Below are 19286 nucleotides of genomic sequence, written 5' to 3' on the forward strand. Positions count from 1 at the left end.
CAGGGATCGAACCCACACCCCCTGCATTGGAAGGCGAAGTCTTAATCACCGGACGGCCAGGGAAGTCCCCATTTATAGTCTTTTAGGGACCAAAACCATTTTTTTATTTGTAGTTATTACTCTGGCTTCCCTGTAGAGGGTAAGAGGGGTTCAAAGCAGAGCAGATGGAGGGGGACTAAATATAAGTTTGAAGCTTGTTTTAGGGTAGTTTTAGGTTCACAGCAAAATGGAGTGGAAGGTCTAGAGATTTCCATGTACCTCATGCCTCTGTACATTTCTTTATCTAGATTTGCCTCTTCTGGACAGTTTACATCAATGGAATTATGCAGTATGTGGTATTGCATCTAACTTATTTAGCATAATGTTTTTGAGATTCTTCCATGTTATAGTATATGTAAGTATTTCATTTTATTGTTGAATAGTGTTCCACTCTATGGGTAACTGCATTCCGTTAATTTATTAACCTGTTGATAAACATTTGGATTACATCGAATTTTTGGCATCTGTGAATAATGCCACTATAAACATTTGCATGCAAGTCTTTGTGTGGACATATATTTTCATCTCTCTTGTATCAATTCCCAGGAATGGGATTGTTGTGTTATATGTTAAACATGTGTTTAACTTTTTTAAGATAGGCTGTTTTCTGAGTAATGTTAGGTTCACAGCAAACTTGAGCGGGAAGTTGCCATATAAAGTCAGTCCTGCATATCCTCAGATTCTGCATCCGTGGATTCAACCAACCATGGATTCAAATATTCAAAGAAAAAAAACCCAGAAAGTTCGAAAAAGCAAAACTTGAATTTGCTGTGCATAGGCAACTGTTCACACAGCATTTACATTGCGTTAGGTATTATAGGTAATCTAGAGATGATTTAAAGTATTGGGGTGTGTGTGAAGATTATATGCAAATACTACATTTTCTATAAGGGATTTGAGCATCCTCGGATGCTGGTATCTGCGGGTTTGGTGGGGGGCATCTTGGAACCAATCCCCTGAGGATGCCAAGGGACGACTGTACACCCCTCCCACATCATTACCACCCAAAGTCCATAGCTTATATGAGGGTTCACTCTGGGTGAAATGTTAAACCCTACTCTCATCTTGCTTGTATGGTTTCTGAGGAACAGTTGGATGTAATTCTTATCTTTCCTTCTTTATAAGTGAGGTGTTTATCCCCTCTGCTTCTTACAAGATTTTTTATCTTTGATTTCTTGAAGTTTGAATATGATATGCCTAGGTGTAGGGGTTTTTTTCATTTTGTTTTGCTTTGCTTTGCTTTTTTTCATTTTGTTTTTGCTCTTTCATTTTGTTTCATTTTGTTTGCTTTGCATTTATCCTGCTTGGTGTTTTCTGAGCTTCTTGGATCTGTGATTTGGTGCCTGACGTTAATTTGGGGGAAATCCTCAGTCATTGTTACTTCAAATAATTCTCCTATTCCTTTCTTTCTTGCTTCTTCTTCTGGTTTTCCCATTATGTGTATGGTAGACCTTCTGTAGTTGTCCCACCATTCTAGGACATTCTGTTACATTTTTGTCAGACTTCTTTTGCTTTGCTTTGCTTTTCCATTTTGGACATTTCTGTTGATATATCCTTTCCTCAGCCATGTCTGGTCTCCAAATAAATCCAAGAAAGACATTCTTCATTTCTGTTACAATGTTTTTGATCTCTGACATTTCTTTTTGATTTCTGCTTAGAATTTCCATGTCTCTGCTGTCATTGCCCATCCATTCTTGCATGCTGTCTACTTTATCTGTTAGATGCCTTATCTTATTAATCATTGTTATTTTGAATTCCAGGTCTGATAATTCCAATACCCCTGACGTATCAGAGTCTAGTTCTGATGCTTGCTCTGTCTCTTTCAACTGTGTTTTTTGCCTAGGTTTCCACTGGGTCTGTTTCTATACGCTTCGTGCACCAGTAGGGCCTGCTTCAGACTTTTACCTTCTAAAGGAGGATGTGAACATCAACAGATCACATCATATGTAGAATTAAGTGCAATCTTGCAACCTTCTAGAATTTGGCCTCAATTTATCTTCACAAACTCATTTCTGACTATAGCTTCATGCTTAAACTGGCCAAAGTGATGTTCACTGAACAGTGGCCTATGTTTTCCCACAAATATGTCTTTGATTTTACCCTTCCCTTAGCCTGGACTACCTTTCTTCCTTTTATTATTGCCAAAATTTGGGCTTCCCTGGTGGCGCAGTGGTTGAGAGACCGCCTGCCGACGCAGGGGACACGGGTTCGTGCCCCGGTCCGGGAGGATCCCACATGCCGCGGAGCCGCTGGTCCTGTGAGCCACGGCCGCTGAGCCTGCGCGTCCGGAGCAAGACAATTATTGCCAAAATTCTACCCATCTTTAGAACAAATTCAAATACTTTTTCCACACGGTTTTCTAAAGGGTATATATCTTTACCATAACTTTTGGTGTATACTTCTTTTAAACAGTTACTAAAGGACACTTACTACAGGCTGGTTGTGTTATTGTCAGTCATAAAATCATTCTCCCCATGCCCCCTCCGAGAACGGCTTGATGGGAGTGATCACTTTTTATTTATCTTTGTACCCACCTTAGATCCAGCAAAGTGTTTCTAAGTTAGAAGATGCTCAATATTTATTGAATTAAATTAGTATATGGAGAATGGTATCTTATTTAAATTTCTTCATTTTAATCAACATTTCATGAGAATATTTTAACATATAATAATGATTAGGATATCCGAATGGTTTATAAAAATCATTTGTTAACCTAATAAAGCTGGCTATATCTGGGGGCTCTGCATTTAACGTACCCCCTCTATAATTTGACTGAAGACATTTAAACATATTATTTCTTAATGGAGTGAAAGACGAGAAAAAGCATTTGTAGTTTAAAAAAAAACAAAACTCTTGCCTTAGATAGATAAGAACCATACCAAATATATCCTTTGTGAATCCCTAATGTTTCCATGAAATTATTATTCCTTCTGGGATGCTGTATCTGAGGGTTAACATGACTGTTGTCTGTATCTGAGAAATGACCATGTTTCCTTTTAGTTCTCAGCAAGAGTAATTGAATGTAGACTATCTTACTAAACGCTGGCCTGTGACAGTGTGTTAACACTCTGTCTCCTAACGGCAGGGCAATTATTTGCGGAGTGGGATTTTTATAAATCCCCTGGCACTAGTATGTCCCGATAATTATGATGAAGAGCATTGGTCAGTGTTGATTCAGCAGTCCCCACCCCGGCAAATATTTCATTCGCAGTTCCCTGGCCCACTTCCACTTTTCTAGTTATTAGAGACCTTTACTACTCTTCTGTGCTTGCCTAGTGTCTTATATTTTAAAAGCATTTTTTACTAAAACTTAGAACTCAAACATATTTTAGACAGCCCGCCATTTAGAATTGTTCATCTCTCATGATATTCACAAAATCTGGTTCATGGGGCAAGAAAATACTTCTTTAAAATCTTTTTTTTAATTGAAGTATAGTAAAATTTACAATGTTGTGTTAGTTTCAAGGTTACAACAAAGTGATTCAGTTATACATATTATTTTCCATTATAGGTTATTTTAAGATATTGAAGGGAAAGATACTCATTATTTTATAATAACTTATAAGGGAAAATAATCTGAAAAAGAATATATATATAACTGAATCACTTTGCTGTACACCTGAAACTAACACAACATTGTAAATCAACTATACTTCAATAAAAAAATTTTTTTTAAAAATTGAGTATAGTTCCCTGTGCTATACAGTAGTTCCTCGTTGTTCACCTATTTAATATATAGTAATGTGTATTTGAAGAAAATACTTTTTGCTGTGTTATTGTCATTTGCAAAAGTAAAACTTGAATTCTCCCACGTACCCTGTAGAGTTCTTCATTCCTAGAATAAGCAGTTACTTTGAAATCATGAGAAATTACTGTTTCTAATCTGATAAAATCTGAAATTGAAGCACTAGTAATCATGCTATGGGAATTATAGGCGTACCTGGTCAAATTCTTTTTATTTTACAGAAACTCGTTTTAAAAGTAAACCTCAATAACAAAGAGAAGAGAAAAAATTAGACTTTGGCTTCCCGCAGGCAATTACAAAATAAAGGTCAGTGTATGAGTGGAAAATGACGATAAAAACATTCTTCATGAAATACAGCAGTAGATGCTCCAAATATAACAAGTATATCCATTTGTTTTCAAGTCAACTGCATTTTTTAAAGTACTTGCCCTTAGAATTCTTCAGTAGAAGAATAAAAACTGAGAAGAAAAGAGCCAACTGATATGACAGATTGTTAGAAATATGGAATGGTTCAAAATATTAATGTAATGCTAAGGGTGACCGGGTAACAAACGGTACATTTGCTCGCTGTTCAACCTGGCATAATTAATATTCTAGGTCATGCTTAAGTTCCCATGATGGAAGGTCTGAAGGGGGGAAATTCAAGAAAAATATATATCTATTATATAACTCATTGCCTTTTTTTTTTTTTTCCTTTCATTTTGACGAGTCAGAATCATAGCCTTTAAAAAAAATCAGTGCTTTCACACCTCATTTGCTGTATTCACCACTGGGCCACCAGTCAGCAGCCGGGCCTGATACAGGGAGGTCAGTAAGAAGCTATTAGCAGAGTCCTCTCCTGAGATTTCTTGGGTCTTATTGAGTTGAATGTTAGCATGACAGTACTGCAAATAACTCAGTTGTAGGCTTCTTTTTTTTTTTTTTTTTTTTTTTAACAGTTAGCACAGATTTCCCCATAGTGTTGGTCACTCTAGAAAATTATTGCTGAAAATGAAGTCCCCAAAGCTAGCTTGGCATTAGCCCTCCTAAGTTGTGAAAAATGTGAAAACGGAAAAATATGTCATAGTCCCCGAGGATTAACTTTGTCTTCTGTGACTCATAGTAATACTTTTTAAAAAATCCATAGCAAACCATTATTCACAAAGTGGCTTACAAATTAATGAAATATAGCAATTGAGATAATAGTTCGGGTTGTTTTGTTAACTTAAAGAAATAATAATTAAATGGATACTATATTAATGTAAGTAGATAGGGTCTCTGCTTGCTGTAGGCATTGAGGGGGGCTGGACCGTTTTCATTGACAAAAGTTAGCCAAATGTATTAAATTAATTTCTAAAATACTGACACCTTGAAGATTTTAAATGATACATTTTCCATTCAATTAAAATATATTTTCTATCTATATATGATTTAAATTGCAAAGAGAATACACATGAGGAGATCTCCATATAGGTTGCAAAATATAATTTAAGAAAGCTATCATGTCTACTGATCTATTTGCATTTCCCATCTAGCCTATGTATACATGTGCATGCAAATGTGAAGGAGATCAAGGAAGATTTCTAATGGGGGTAAAGTTAATAGCTGGTAGCAGTTATTCAGGTAGATAGATATTTTTAAATGGTAAATTATAATCTAGTTATATCGTATGCATTTTACCATTTTAATCTGTAAGATTATGGAAATGATAAACTAACAGACTTCAGTTAATTAGGTCATCACTAAACAGAATGGTATTCTCTTATATCTCTTTCATAGACTATGTATATTTAGTTCTATTTTATGTCAGAATAGTCTTTTTAGTATAAAATTTATTGTTTTTCTCTCATTACAATTGATATAGTCTCATCTTAGAAAATCACCCTAAAAATCATCTTAAAAATTACCATCCACTTAAAAATTACTGTTCACCAAAAGCTATTTTGAATACATATGTGTATTAATTTTCTTACATTAACATCATTAAAAATATCTGTTTACGTGTCCACCTTGTTCTGTATTTAGTATTATAGTAAGAGAACGTTAACATGACATTAAAAATGGCTTATACAATGCCTATAATGTTTTCCAATACTTTTATCTTATGTAAATTGTATAGGGAAAAAAGTCTCAAAGAAGAGCCAATCCAAGAAAAAATTTAAATAGGTAAATATATTTACATTAACTTTTTCCTTAGCGTAGGAAAAACTTGAATTGGAGATGACTCAGTGGGTCTGTGATAATTTAGTTCTAGATCACAATGTATTCAAAAGCAAATTAAACCTGAAGTGTTAAGAAAGATGAAAAGGATATAATCTATAATTTTGAAGGAAGTCAATCAGATTTTGAAATAAACTCAAACATTTTACTAAAATATTTATGTGGCTTGAGAAAGTAAGAGTAAAATAGAGACTTTGTGGGCCTTTCTGAACAGTGCATTGTTTTTCTACATAAGCATTTAGCATTCATTTTTTGAGTGTCTACTGTATGTTAAGAACTTTGCTAAGCCCTGGAGATGCAAAAATACCTAAAATAGAGTCCCTGTGCTCCAGCGGCTTGCTTAGGGAAGATGGACACACACAAAGATAATTTTGAAACAATGTAATAAGTAGTGTGATAGAGTTGTCCCCAGGCTATTAAGGAAGCATTGGGGATAGGACACGGAATCTAGCCTGAGTTGGTATTAGATAGAGGTTTATACTTACTGAGAAGTTAGGCTAGAAATATAAAATTTCCTAGGATAGTTTTTCAAAGACAACTACCATAGGTAGTCATAATACTTCGGACTTGCTTATTCCAAGAGGTAAATATAACAACCAGAAATATTTATGGGTATGATGGTGGCATGAGAGAAAAGCACATTTTTAGGAAAAAACAGAGAGGTTTAATGGATACATTCTTTACATTAGTCTAGAATGTCTGCAGAGCAACTAAACAAGTCATTCTATCGTTTAAAATATAGCTTTTCTTTATGAATATGCATTTGTATATAGGAAAGGAATAAAAATATAGTTCTAAGCAGTTTGTATATTCAAAGATCATTGAATTTTCAGAGAGTGGAATGTGCTAAACCTGAATTTAACATTTATCCTGCATACATCTATTGAACCTCCATTGCATAGCAGTCACTGTGTTAAATAAGTCTGGACTATTTTGACACAGTGTGTGACAAGGTCAGTGATAGACAGCAAGGGTAATGTGATGATATAGAAATAATGCTCCTAACCATGTGAATGCAACTCATTAAATACAGAGTGTTATTTTGAATGATTGTATACATATGTATACACATACACATATATACACACATGTATGTTTGTATATAATATATATATACATATACCAGTTTATTATTTTAAAGAACTTAAAATGGTGGCCATTAATTAGGCTGTATAATGAATAATCTTTCAAATAATCAAATATTTATTAAATTCATACTTTGTACCTGAAACTGGTTCAAGCATTATATATTTGAGTTTGTGTGAGTGAACGTATAACTTACAGAGCTGGTTAAGTATACATATACATAGTTAATGGTTAGAATACAAAATGAATGCCTTAAGGTCCTGTTATTTTTTTCTCAAATACAATTATATCAAATATGCCATGTGTAGCAGATAGAAACTATGGTTTCTATTAGTTGTTTTTAACATGTTTAGTCTTCAACCATGAATCATTCTGAAATTGTTGGTCTGGAGACAAAGTATATTTTGTAATATCCTTAGACTAAAGTCCTCCTCTAGTTAAGAACTAGAGTTGTAGTTTAACATAGTCCTTAAACATATGCAAATTTGTATGGTGCAACTTTATCTTCCCTTTATTCTATGTGAAAATGAAGGATAAAAATCAAAATGATGGGCTTCCCTGGTGGCGCAGTGGTTGAGAGTCCGCCTAACGATGCAGGGGACGCGGGTTCATGCCCCGGTCCGGGAAGATCCCACCTGCTGCGGAGCGGCTGGGCCCGTGAGCCATGGCCGCTTAGCCTGCGCATCCGGAGCCTGTGCTCCGCAACGGGAGAGGTCCCGACAGTGAGAGGCCCAGGCCCGCGTACCGCAAAAAAAAAAAATAATAATCAAAATGATGTTGTTCTTCTTTAGGTTCCAGGTATATACAACTCACCTTTCAGAAAAGATCCTGATCCATGGGAGTTGCGGTTACAGCAGGCAAAGCCTTTAACACACCGAAGACCTAAAGTGAAGCCGAAGCACTCCGTCAGCCTTAGCAGCTGGCTGGCTTGCACAAGTGCCCGGTCCTTTTCTCGGTCCGGAACTCTGCCACCCATTGATAGGAAACGATGTCAGGTACTCATTAGTCTTTTTTTTTTTTTTTCAGTTTAACTTTTCTGTCTTCGTACTTTTATTATTCACTTTTTTCTTTTTTATTGGAGTATAGTTGCTTTACAATGTTGTGTTAGCTTCTGCTGTACAATGAAGTGAATCAGCTATATGTATACATACATAAGAATTGTGTCAGTGATCGTATTCTGTTTTTTTAAAAAAAGTTATTGTTTTGTCTTTGTGGAACGAAAAGAAAATTATTTTTTTACAGAATCTAATTTTTTTTTTTTTTTTTGCTGTGCTGTGCAGCTTGTGGGATCTTAGTTCCCTGACCAGGGATTGAATCTGGTCCATGGCAGTGACAGCGCCGAGTCCTAACCACTGGACTGCCAGGGAATTCCCCAGAATCTAATTTTAAATAATAAAAATGAAGTACATTTAAAATATATATCAAAGAAATAAATATTTCCTTGGCATTGAATTTTATTGTTCTGGGTGTGAAATTAACACGTAGGATTTTTGGCTAGGATGTAGCCTTTTTATGTAACAATACTGTAATAACTGTGCCTGTTATAACCTGTTGTTGCTAGAAAAATCCTTTGTATTATCAAATTTATTTAATTTAGCCTCTCATCTGATGGTTCATATGATTCTATACATTTGTAAACATAATTTGCATGGGAGTCATTTAAAAAGTATAAGCTGGAGAATTAAAGAGGGCCCAAAACAATGCAAAACTCAAGCAAAGACAAAATCTTCACTATGGATTAGAATATAGCATGATTGGCAAATGACTTCCTAGGGCTAAAGGGTGGAGTGGGATGGGTTGTGATGATTGTCACTGTCCTAGAAGTTCCAGAGAGCAACACTTCTGTCACCCCCAGAACTGCTGCCTCTTAGCTTCTTACACAGGCTTGCCTCTGTGTATCTATTGCTGTATAATAAATTATATTACATTTATGTATAAAGCCTGATGGCTTAAACCAACACACGTTTCTTTTCTCACAGTTTCGGTGGGTCAGCGTTGTGGGTACAGCTTAGGTGAGTGCCTCTGACTCAAGATCTCTCATGAAGTTGCAGTCAAGGTGTCAGCCGGGACCACGATTTCATATAAAAGCTTAGCTGTGGAGGAAGGCGAGGAGGGTAGGGAGATCCTCTAGTAGGGTCACTCACAGGGTTGGTTGTTTTCCTGTCTCTGTCTCTCCTCCCTCAGTCTCTATAGCGCTCCCCTCCCTGGAGGAGGAAGTGCCAAGCTTCTAATCACTTGGTCTTTCTGGTGACCAGTCTCACCCAGAGGCTATCTAGGGACTCCAGCCTAAGTCACCTTATTAGCTTAAACTCAGGTGTATTCTTGTTATGAGTAACAAAAGATACTCCTATCACCGGGAAATTGCAAAGGTTTTAGGAGCTCTGTGCCAGGAACCAGGGACAAAGACCAAATATATATATATATTTTTTGGTACGCGGGCCTCTCACTGTTGTGGCCTCTCCCCTTGCGGAGCACAGGCTCCGGACGCACAGGCCCAGCAGCCATGGCTCACGGGCCCAGGCGCTCCGTGGCACGTGGGATCTTCCCAGACCGGGGCGCAAACCCATGTCCCCTGCATCGGCAGGCGGACTCTCAACCACTGTGCCACCAGGGAAGCCCTATATTTCTTATTATACCCACAATGGTGTAAATATAAAGACACATGGAAAATACATATACATTTATATAAAGGTATACATTCATATGTATGGGGAATACACATCTGTATGGAAGATTTTATATGTGTGTATATACATACACAGGTACCCACATGCATACTCGTAAGGTACATTTATCTAACATACCACAAAATAATTATCCCTGCTAATTGTTTCCTTTCCCTTTCCTTCTTTCCCCATCTCCTTCCTCCTTACCCCTGGTCGTCCTCCCCCACCCCCATTATATCCTCTCATCCTTCTTTTCCTTCTTTCTCTTATTTTTCCTTCTTTCCCATCTTCTCTTCCCACCTTCTCTCTTATCATCTTTGACTTCTTCCTTTCTCCCTTCCTTCCCTGCTTTTTTTTTTTTCTTTCCTTTCCTGTTTTCACAGAATGGGATTCTTAATGTGGTTTTCTTTGACTGAACCCCATTTCCTGTACTTATCTATAATAAAAAGTTACCCACATCACTGGGGACATTTGAGATTATATATACTACAGTCCAAATGATACTATTTATACTCTAACAGTCTGTCTGCACTTGTGAGGTGAATTTCTTAAATGTGTGAGACAATAATAGCAAGTTTAAAAGTTTTTTCACTATTATTTAAGCTTTGAGAAAAGTTTATAAATACAAGATGACTCTAATGTGGGTTATTAAAAATATAGAAGAATATAAGTATATTTGACTCATAATTGGACTTGATTGAAGGCAAAGAAAGTCAAGTATTGGAGAACTGTAGCTAAGAGCCCACGAAGTCTCATAGGTTCAGGTTGAATCCTCAATGGTCTACACATTCTAGGAATTAGTATTTGGAAATGAGTACAATGAGCAGAGTGAAATTTGGGATGCTACCTCATTCCAGGTATGATTGGTAATCACTTGAGATCTAAGAGTCTATCCACAGAAATAGAAGTCAACAGAAGCTTTGGCATAAGAGAACCTTGACAGTAGAGGCCAAGTTTGCTGACTAGGAAGGTGGTCCATTAAGCTCAAAGGCAAGACATTAATTGTCTAAGATATAAATGTATGGATCAGGCACTGAAACATAGAAAATAGACATAGACATAGAAAAATGGACATTCTTAAGGAGGATTGTGGTCATGAAGATTATAGTTAATGAAAAAAGAAGAGTGGGTCTATTTTATTCTAAATTTTGCTGCTTAAGTAGGGCTTCCTCTTTCATTTCCTAATCTTGTTGGAAATAGCAAGTTCCAGAACAAGTAGTGGAGTAAGCCTCAAATGGGTGCGTGTTATATTGATACATCAACAAAGGTCAGACGGCAGAGATTGGCCACCAAGAAGACTTTATTCCTTGTGAATGCAGGCCCCTTCAAAGTCATAGCCTTGGTCTTTTGTTTATATACTTGATGCTACTACTGTTCAAAATCTTTTTCAAACTCCTCTAGAAACTAAAAGTAAGAGCAGTAAGATAATAATAAAGCTAGGAGTACAATTTTTGCATATTTACTAGGTTCTAAGTACAATGCTAAGAGTGTTACTTATATTGTCTTATGTATCTTAAGGGCAATTTTGTGAGATAGTTATTATTCCATCTTACATACGAGGAGAAGAGGTCTAGAGAAGTAATTTGCCCCTAATAACACAACCAAATATTATTTTTCAAACCACAGAATTTGTCAAAGTGAAAGATTAAAAATCTATAGAAAATATCCTCTTTTGATTTCTTAATCCTGAACTTGGAATCATGTTACTGTATCTTTAAAAAGTAAAGTTCCAATAAAAATCCATTAACTACTTTCAAATATAGCAATCCTCCTATCCAGCTGTGAAAAGTACTAGATGATACTTATTTGCCATTTGTGTTATTTACGGTCCATGACTTTTATGGTAACTGGTTCCTATTATTGGTTTCTATTAATGTAAAACATAAGTGAACATAAATGAGGCGTGAATCGTTTCTTTTTATTAGCCCCCCAGTCTTCACTCAGTGCTTGCAGTAACTCCAGCTGCGTCTTGTTAGTGATAACCTATTTAAAGAAGAGATCTTTAAGGACAAGGGGTATGATTAGAAATCTTTGTCTATTTTATATCACTTCTCTCCTGCACAACAAAGGTGGCAAAAACAAAATGTAATCGATGGCACAGCAAAATCTCAAGCCACCTCCGATTTGTATTGTGTTTCATACGATACTAACTAGATAACCAGTGGGTTCTAGTAACTAATATAAGTAACTACTAATTTAAAGGTGGAATATGTTGTAAACCGCTTCACACCATTGCAAGTTATGAACTTTGCTATATGTTTGTGTCATTAAATGGTCGCTATTGTATCAGAGTTATTAAGCAATAGAATTTAGAATTTAAATAAAAACACTTAAAATAATTTAAAATATGGCCCTTCTATATTTTGGAGGAGGCCACCAGTTAAATGTAAGATTTGGCATTCACCTAAAAGCTTTATTTTAATGAAAAAAAAAACTTGCCGTCTGATTTCTATCTATTTGAAAACTGTGCCCAGGGTCTTTTCTAATATTTTTGCTTACTCAAAATGGGAGCGAATTCTTTTTAAATTATAAGAAACGTGCTTTTTAAAATTAGAAAACAAAGCAATTCTTATAACTACAAGTTAACTAGTTCTAGCATGAAAACTCTTTTGATGTAAGTGGGGAAAATTCTGCCTAATTTAAAACATTTTTAGTATAATCACTTGCACTTGTGTGAACTTTTCTTGAAGATGTGGTGCTCTTACTTCATGTGTTTTCTAATTCAGAGAAGAATAAGTTGTTCTTTAAAAACAACCTAGTAAATACTACTTGTTATTCTTTGTAGATATTCAGTAGCCTTGGTCATAAATCACAAGCTATCTACCTCATCCTTTCTTGTCAGGGACCCTTCCGCGATGTCGCTGAAGTGTGGGAACAGCGCTACAAGCCTCTGGAACCGACTCTGCGAGTGGCCGAACCGATGGATGGGCTAAATGAGGCCAGAGCACAGCTCCAGAGACAGGAATGGACGCGAAATGTGAATGACAATATGTGAGTTCTTAGCTTAAAAGAAGTAGCTGTACCATGTTTGGTGCCTGAAGTATTTTTAATATTTTCTGTTTCCTAGTATTGTAGAGAATCTTTTATTTGTGAGAAAAGGAAGAACCACCCCTGACCTATTCAGAAGCAACCATTTTTCAATATGCAAGTGTTTTAGATAAGGTCGATATTGACGATGATATTGATTTTATACACATACACACACACACACATACATACATGTTACTCAAAGGAAAAAAGGAAAGAATGAATGGCATTTCACGGGGATAAGTGACCACTATCCATGCATCTGTGAAGATAATTTCCCTAATTATCCAGTGAAAGTATTCATATTTCTGATGCTTCTATAATAAGATCCAACAGAACAAAAACATTTTTCTTAAAGTGAACTAAATTTTATTTGGATACATTGATATGGCCTTGTAGTTTTAATAAATCAGGTACAATGAAAGAGTTTAGTTTCTTCACCACTGAGGAAGATGATTGAGAAAGATAAAGGGCAATCTAAGAGCATATGCAATTTTAAATTATTATATTAGCATCACTGATTTGGGTCTCAATTCATACATCTTTCTCCAAGGTACTTCCTCTCTCTTCAGGCATTTGTCATCAATAGTTATATGTAATTTATAAACAGACAATTTAAAATCTAGAAAAGCTTTTAAAAATTATTATTATTCTATAAGATATCTTGTAATTATCTTTGTAATATATCATAATAATTATTTACTATTATATATACTAAATAATAAAAAGGCAATTATATTATTCTAATCTAAATTATTATAATTTTAATATGTTATGTATTATAAATAATTATATGTCAACTACAACATATAAACCACAGTTACTTATTTATATAATATATACTATGCACTAATCATCATATTACATATGTTATATAATAATAATTCCAAAATACATTACAAAGTATGTTTTGTTATATAAAGAAACTAGAATTACCTCTTATCCAGCATGGTGGATTTTGGATAGTTTTATCAGTCAGAAGGGATATATAATATGCTTTATTTTAATCATACGTTTCTGAAGAGACTCTTGAAAAATAAAGATTTTTGAACAAACTCATATGAAAGATAAAATTGGCAAGTATCTCAAGTAATTTTCAAAAAGTTTTTCATTTTATAGCAATTACTTGAAGTGAGATATTGGCTATAGAGTGTTCAGCATATTCTTTCAATAATTGAATGAGTTACCCAACACATAATGAATAAGAAAATAAGAAACATTTTTTTCCAATTATTTTGGGGAGGTAGATTTCTTTTAGTAAAGAGATTATAGAAGATTAGTGCTGCTCGACTTAGCCAAGCAAAATGTGCAATTTAGTGATGAATATCAAAAGAGTTATATTATTCAGAATTATTTTTCTATTTTCAGTGATGCCAAGGTTTATGAAATAACAAAATTAACTTCTCAAATAGTTGACCACATTGATATTGCTACAGAAATCACTGTGTATAAAAGATACTGAAGTATCCTTTCTTAGCATTTTCCTTGGTAAACCTAGAAAGAGCAGATATCAACGTTAGCCCCAAAGAAAGGCGCTCAACTTTTACTTTCTGTGGAATACTTGTAAATATCTTCAACCTCTACAGTGTTGCTGATGACCCTTCACCTTGAAACTTTCAGACTGAAAAGCGCTTTTAGGATAACCAACCAATCAGGAGCAAACCAAGTTGGGAATGCTAAAGAAATTACTTACAGATTTGAAGCTATCATGTTTTTAGTGAAGAGGCTAAGCAATGGGTTTTAACAGCCAGCCAATGGATAATCCACTTTTTCAGAGAACTGAAACTATTATTTTGTAGCTTCTTCTGAATCCATTTTGGTTTCCATATACTGGATAACATAAATGTATCTTGTGAGGCAAAAGAAATGTTAGAAATTTAGGTTTTATATCTTTCAGATAATAATTTTGTGATAGAAATTAGGCCAAAAGTCTACTTTTATCACAGAGATGCATGGTTTATTAATGAGAAGGATCGTTATTGGCCACGTTACCAATTTCATCTGTAAGGAATTGAGGGCAGTGCCTTTGCCATCCAAGGGCCTTAACTAGGAACCCTCTATCTAAAGCCAGGAAGGTAGAGCTTTTTATTTCTAACCTTAAGGATTCAAAGGGTGGCCTTATATCTGAGGATATGACACATTTAGCTATTTTGTTTCCATACCTTTATGAAAATTGCACTGTGGTGATAGTAGAAGGTTGGGCTTTGGAACTAGATCTGTGCGAGCTCAAATCTAGACTGCATTACACAACAGCAGTATAATCTTGGGTAAGTAACTTAGCCAGCCTGAGCCTCTGTTTCCCTGCCTGTAAAATGGGGAGAGAAATGTTATCTTAAAGGTTGTTATGAGGATTGCATGAGATAATGAGTATAAAGTACCAAGAACATAGCAGAGTTTTAATAGAAGATAATTATCATCATGTTTAGTATCTGCTACAAGCATAATAATTCTGCATCTAAGACATCAAACTGTGGGTAGGAAACCACAGATTCCACAGATGGGCTGGATTTTATCTACTAGCCCTGGGAACCAGAAGTTAAGGAGGACCACGGGCAGAGCTCTCATAGGCCACTCGTAGAAGATTTCTTATTAAGGTTCTGAAAGACAGATTTTTCTGAATGTGTTAGTTTGCTAGGGCTGCCGTAACAAAATACTATAAACTAGATGGCTTAAACAACAGAAATTACTGTCTTATGGTTCTGGAGGCTAAAGTCCTGGATCAAGGCCTCAGCAGGGGTGATTCCTTCTGTTCCGTCTCTCCCGTAGCTTTTGATGATGGCTGAATCTTTGGTGGTCCTAGGCTTGTAGAAGCATCACCCCTATCTCCGCCTTCATCTTCACAGAGATACTCTTCCTATGTATGTGTCTGTCCAAATTTCCCCTTTTTATAAGGACACCAGTCAGACCAGATTAAGGGCCCAGCCTACTCCAATATGACTGCATCTTATAATACCCACAACGACTGTATTTCCAAATAAGGTCACATTCTTTAATGTATTCTTTAAAACAAGTATAGGAAGTGGGACAGTAACATTTTACATATAGAGTATGGAGGGTTTTTTGGAAATCGTTTAAAAACTGTTCTAATTCCCAAAGAAAATCAATTTTCTCATGCCTTCTCAAAGAAAATTATTTTCATTATTCACATGTGTATCTTTACGAAGCCAAGAAATTAAATAAGCAATTAGTAAATAATTGTCCAGTAACCTTTATGTGAGGAGCTCTCGGCTAGATATTATAAGAAATATAAAGGAGTATTTATTGATTCAACAAATGTTTGCGTGTCAGGAAGAGTTCTACGCTCTCGGAATATGGCACTGAATAAAGTAGACAAGTCTCTGGCCTCATGAAACTTCTGTGCTTCTAGCTTTAAACTGAACCAGATAACCTAATGAAATTCAGAATAAGTATCATTTGCAGATAAGCACCTGAAAATAGTCAAGCGTGTGTTAAAGACAGTAACTGCCATGAAAAAAAAATTTTTTTTTTAATATAGAGTTTGCTCTGTTCTCTGATGACCTAGGAAGGTGTTCTTCACAGAAAAGGAACTGAATTGAGTTCTGTGGAAAGAGACGTTTAAGATTTTGACAGAGAAAAGAAGAGAAAGTAGATAAAAAATAGGTTGATGGTATGGGGAAAAATGATGGTAGAACAATGAGAAGACCATTTTGACAGAAACTCATTTATTTGGGGGGGGGGGGTTCGCGGGCCTCTCACTGTTATGGCCTCTCCCGTTGCAGAGCACAGGCTCAGACACGCAGGCTCAGCCCCATGGCTCATGGGCCCAGCTGCTCCATGGCATGTGGGATCTTCCCGGACCAGGGCACGAACCCGTGTCCCCTGCATCGGCAGGCGGACTCTCAACCACTGCGCCACCACGGAAGCCCAGAAATTCATTTTTATGTGAGAAGCAGTAGAAAGAAAAGTGGTAGGCCAAGGATTTGAGGGTTCATCTGTAGATAATGGAGAACTATTTAAGGCTTCTGAGTAAGAGGATGTTACAAGCAGAATATGAATTTGTTGATTGTATTTGAGAAGAAATATGCTGGAGGGAAGGAGACGCATTAGGAGAATATTGCAGTACTTTTGGTGAGAGGTAACGGGATAGAACTAAGGTGAGGGCAAGATTCAATATTCAACTTTTTCTTTACTTCCTTCTCCTTTCTATACGTAATCTCTCTGAGTGTTTGCTTCTGTTTGAGAGACTTCAACTCTGTGACAATGATTTCCACTCTAAGTCTCTAAGATCTTTCTCCTACGTTCCCAATTTATATTTTCAGCTGCCATCTTTGTTTGCCTCTCCGCCAGATGCCCCAAACTCAGTAGACCCTACTTTGGACTGCTTCTTCTTGTCTTGAGTGTGAATTGCAGCACCAACTGTCTGCCCAAGTAGGGACTTGTGAATTACCCTGTTATCCTTCTCCGGAATTCTATTGGTCCCCAAATCCTGTCTATTCTACCTTTCATGTATCTCTCAAATTCAGCCACCCCCTTCCCTTACTACTATTGATTTAGTTTAGGACTTATAATTTCTTCTTTTAATTGCTGTAAATCCCATCCAGTCTGCCCATTCAGTGCATTTACCATGACCACACTAGAGAAATTTCAGCAAGCAGTTATTCAGCCCAAATGCTTTTTCATGACTTTTTATCAACTGCAGGATAAATCATAATTCTTTATTGTAAGACTCAAGGCCCTTCAGAATCTGATCCAGGCTTATTTCTCCAGCTAATAGGCTGCCAGGTTCCCTAAGAAACTCTGCGTCTAGAGCTCCTGGGCTGTTATCATTTCTCTTTATGTCCATGCCCTCTTCTGCTTCCATTAAGGAGTTTCCTACCTCCCTTGGTTTACTCATTCTGCTCAAATCCACTTAAAAAAATAACAAAGGATTGTTTCTTTACATTTAAAAAAATGGAAAGAGCAGCACATATTTGTTTTAGGGTTTTTCAGAGAGCATATTAAGAATTGTTTTCAGATGTAAAATGGGACCATGCAAGTTGCCTAGATGAAGTGGGGAAAGAAGTCATTATCATTAAGAGATGGAAGAAACAGAAGGCCATGGCACCAGAGCTATCAGAGCAAATGTTTAATTTACCCACTAAGATGGCAGAGGTGGAGTGGAGTGATCATAAATCCGGTGATATAGGCTGATATTGGCTTCACCAAAGTCTTATGAGAAGGGCTAAGGTCCTATATGTTAATACCGTCTATTAATTGTAAACATCCTGGCTTAATACAGGAGACTGTAATTATGCAGGCTGTAACCGTATCCAAAATGGAGTGGTTTAAGACATTGCAGTGGAAGTCGGTGCTAATCTCTGCACTGGTAGGCAGAATAATAGCCCCGCAGAGAAGACACATCCTGATCCCAGGAAACTGTGCATATGTCACCTTGTATGATAAAGAGAACTTTGCAGATGTGATTAAGGATTTAAAGATGGGGAGATTATCCTGGATTCCGGACGGGCCCAATGGAATCACAAGGGTCCTTAAAAGTGGAAGAGGGATGCAGAAAGAGATTTGACTACATAAAAGGTCAGAGTGATGCAATGTGAGAAGGAAAACTCATCTTTGCTAGTTTTGAAGATGGAGGAAAGGCCACAACCAAGAAATGCTGGCAGCCTCTAGAAGCTGGAAAAGGTAAAGGTAAAGAAATGGATTCTCCCCTAGAGCCTCCAGAAGGGATGCAGCCCTCCCAGTGCCTTGATTTTAGCCTAGTGAGACCCATTTCAGACTTCTGACCTTCAGAACTCTAAGGTAATAAATTCATATTCCTGAAGCCACTAAGTCTGTGATGACTTGTTACAGTAGAAATAGAAAACTAATACAAGTGTCCTTCAAATCAAGGAGCTGGCTTGCTAGATCAGACTTTGGTGTTTGGATTAATTATAAACCTGAGCCAGAGTTGAGGGATATCCTTAGATCCCTAAGGATTCAAAATTCTTCTGCAGGTTTAGGGTGTGGACATTTAGAGTATTAAAAAAAATACAACCAGGACTTGAACTTTCCTATGAAATTAAGTTCATAATTTAATCATATTGTAAGGATATTATATTTGAAACTTGTACAGCCTTTCATAAGAACCTGAGTACAGACAGTGCAATAGCCATCCCTACATCTTTTTGGAAAATAAAAGGTATTAATTTTCTAATAGTTTTTGTAGAAGAGGCAAAACTTTACTTCTCCCCACTTAGGGACTTCAGCTGGGACTGAGAATTAAATTGGCATAAGACAGATTAAAAGCATACAGATTTATTTAATATAAGTTTTGCAACACACAATAGTCCTCATAAAGAAATGAAAACCGAAACAAGTGGCAAACCCTAAGTGCTTATATATTGGGTTGAGCAAAGAGAAACAATTGTGGAAAATAACAAAAATATATGCGGAGTCCAAAGGAAGATAAAAATTATTTAACAAGGTCTGTTGGTACAGAATTCTCTATGCTGTGACTTCCCATCTCTGGTGATAGGAATGTTTCTTTCTTCCTGGTATAGGAAAGGCATCTTTCACATGGGAGTGTT

At 36.2% G+C, this 19286-nt stretch overlaps 1 protein-coding gene across 1 annotated transcript in view; it reads left to right on the forward strand.

Moving 5' to 3' along the window:
* SPATA17 (spermatogenesis associated 17) overlaps positions 1-19286 on the forward strand; it is a gene marked incomplete at both ends in the record, with an annotated part of 185195 nt that overhangs the window by 104292 nt on the left and 61617 nt on the right. Inside the window, 2 exons of the mRNA XM_082679238.1 lie at positions 7861-8064; positions 12578-12726. Of these exons, the coding sequence (XP_082535364.1) occupies positions 7861-8064; positions 12578-12726 (353 nt within the window). The remainder of the gene's footprint in view (positions 1-7860; positions 8065-12577; positions 12727-19286) is intronic.

Source organism: Grampus griseus (genome assembly GCF_964374135.1).
Source record: "Grampus griseus genome assembly, chromosome: 1".
Taxonomy (NCBI): domain Eukaryota; kingdom Metazoa; phylum Chordata; class Mammalia; order Artiodactyla; family Delphinidae; genus Grampus; species Grampus griseus.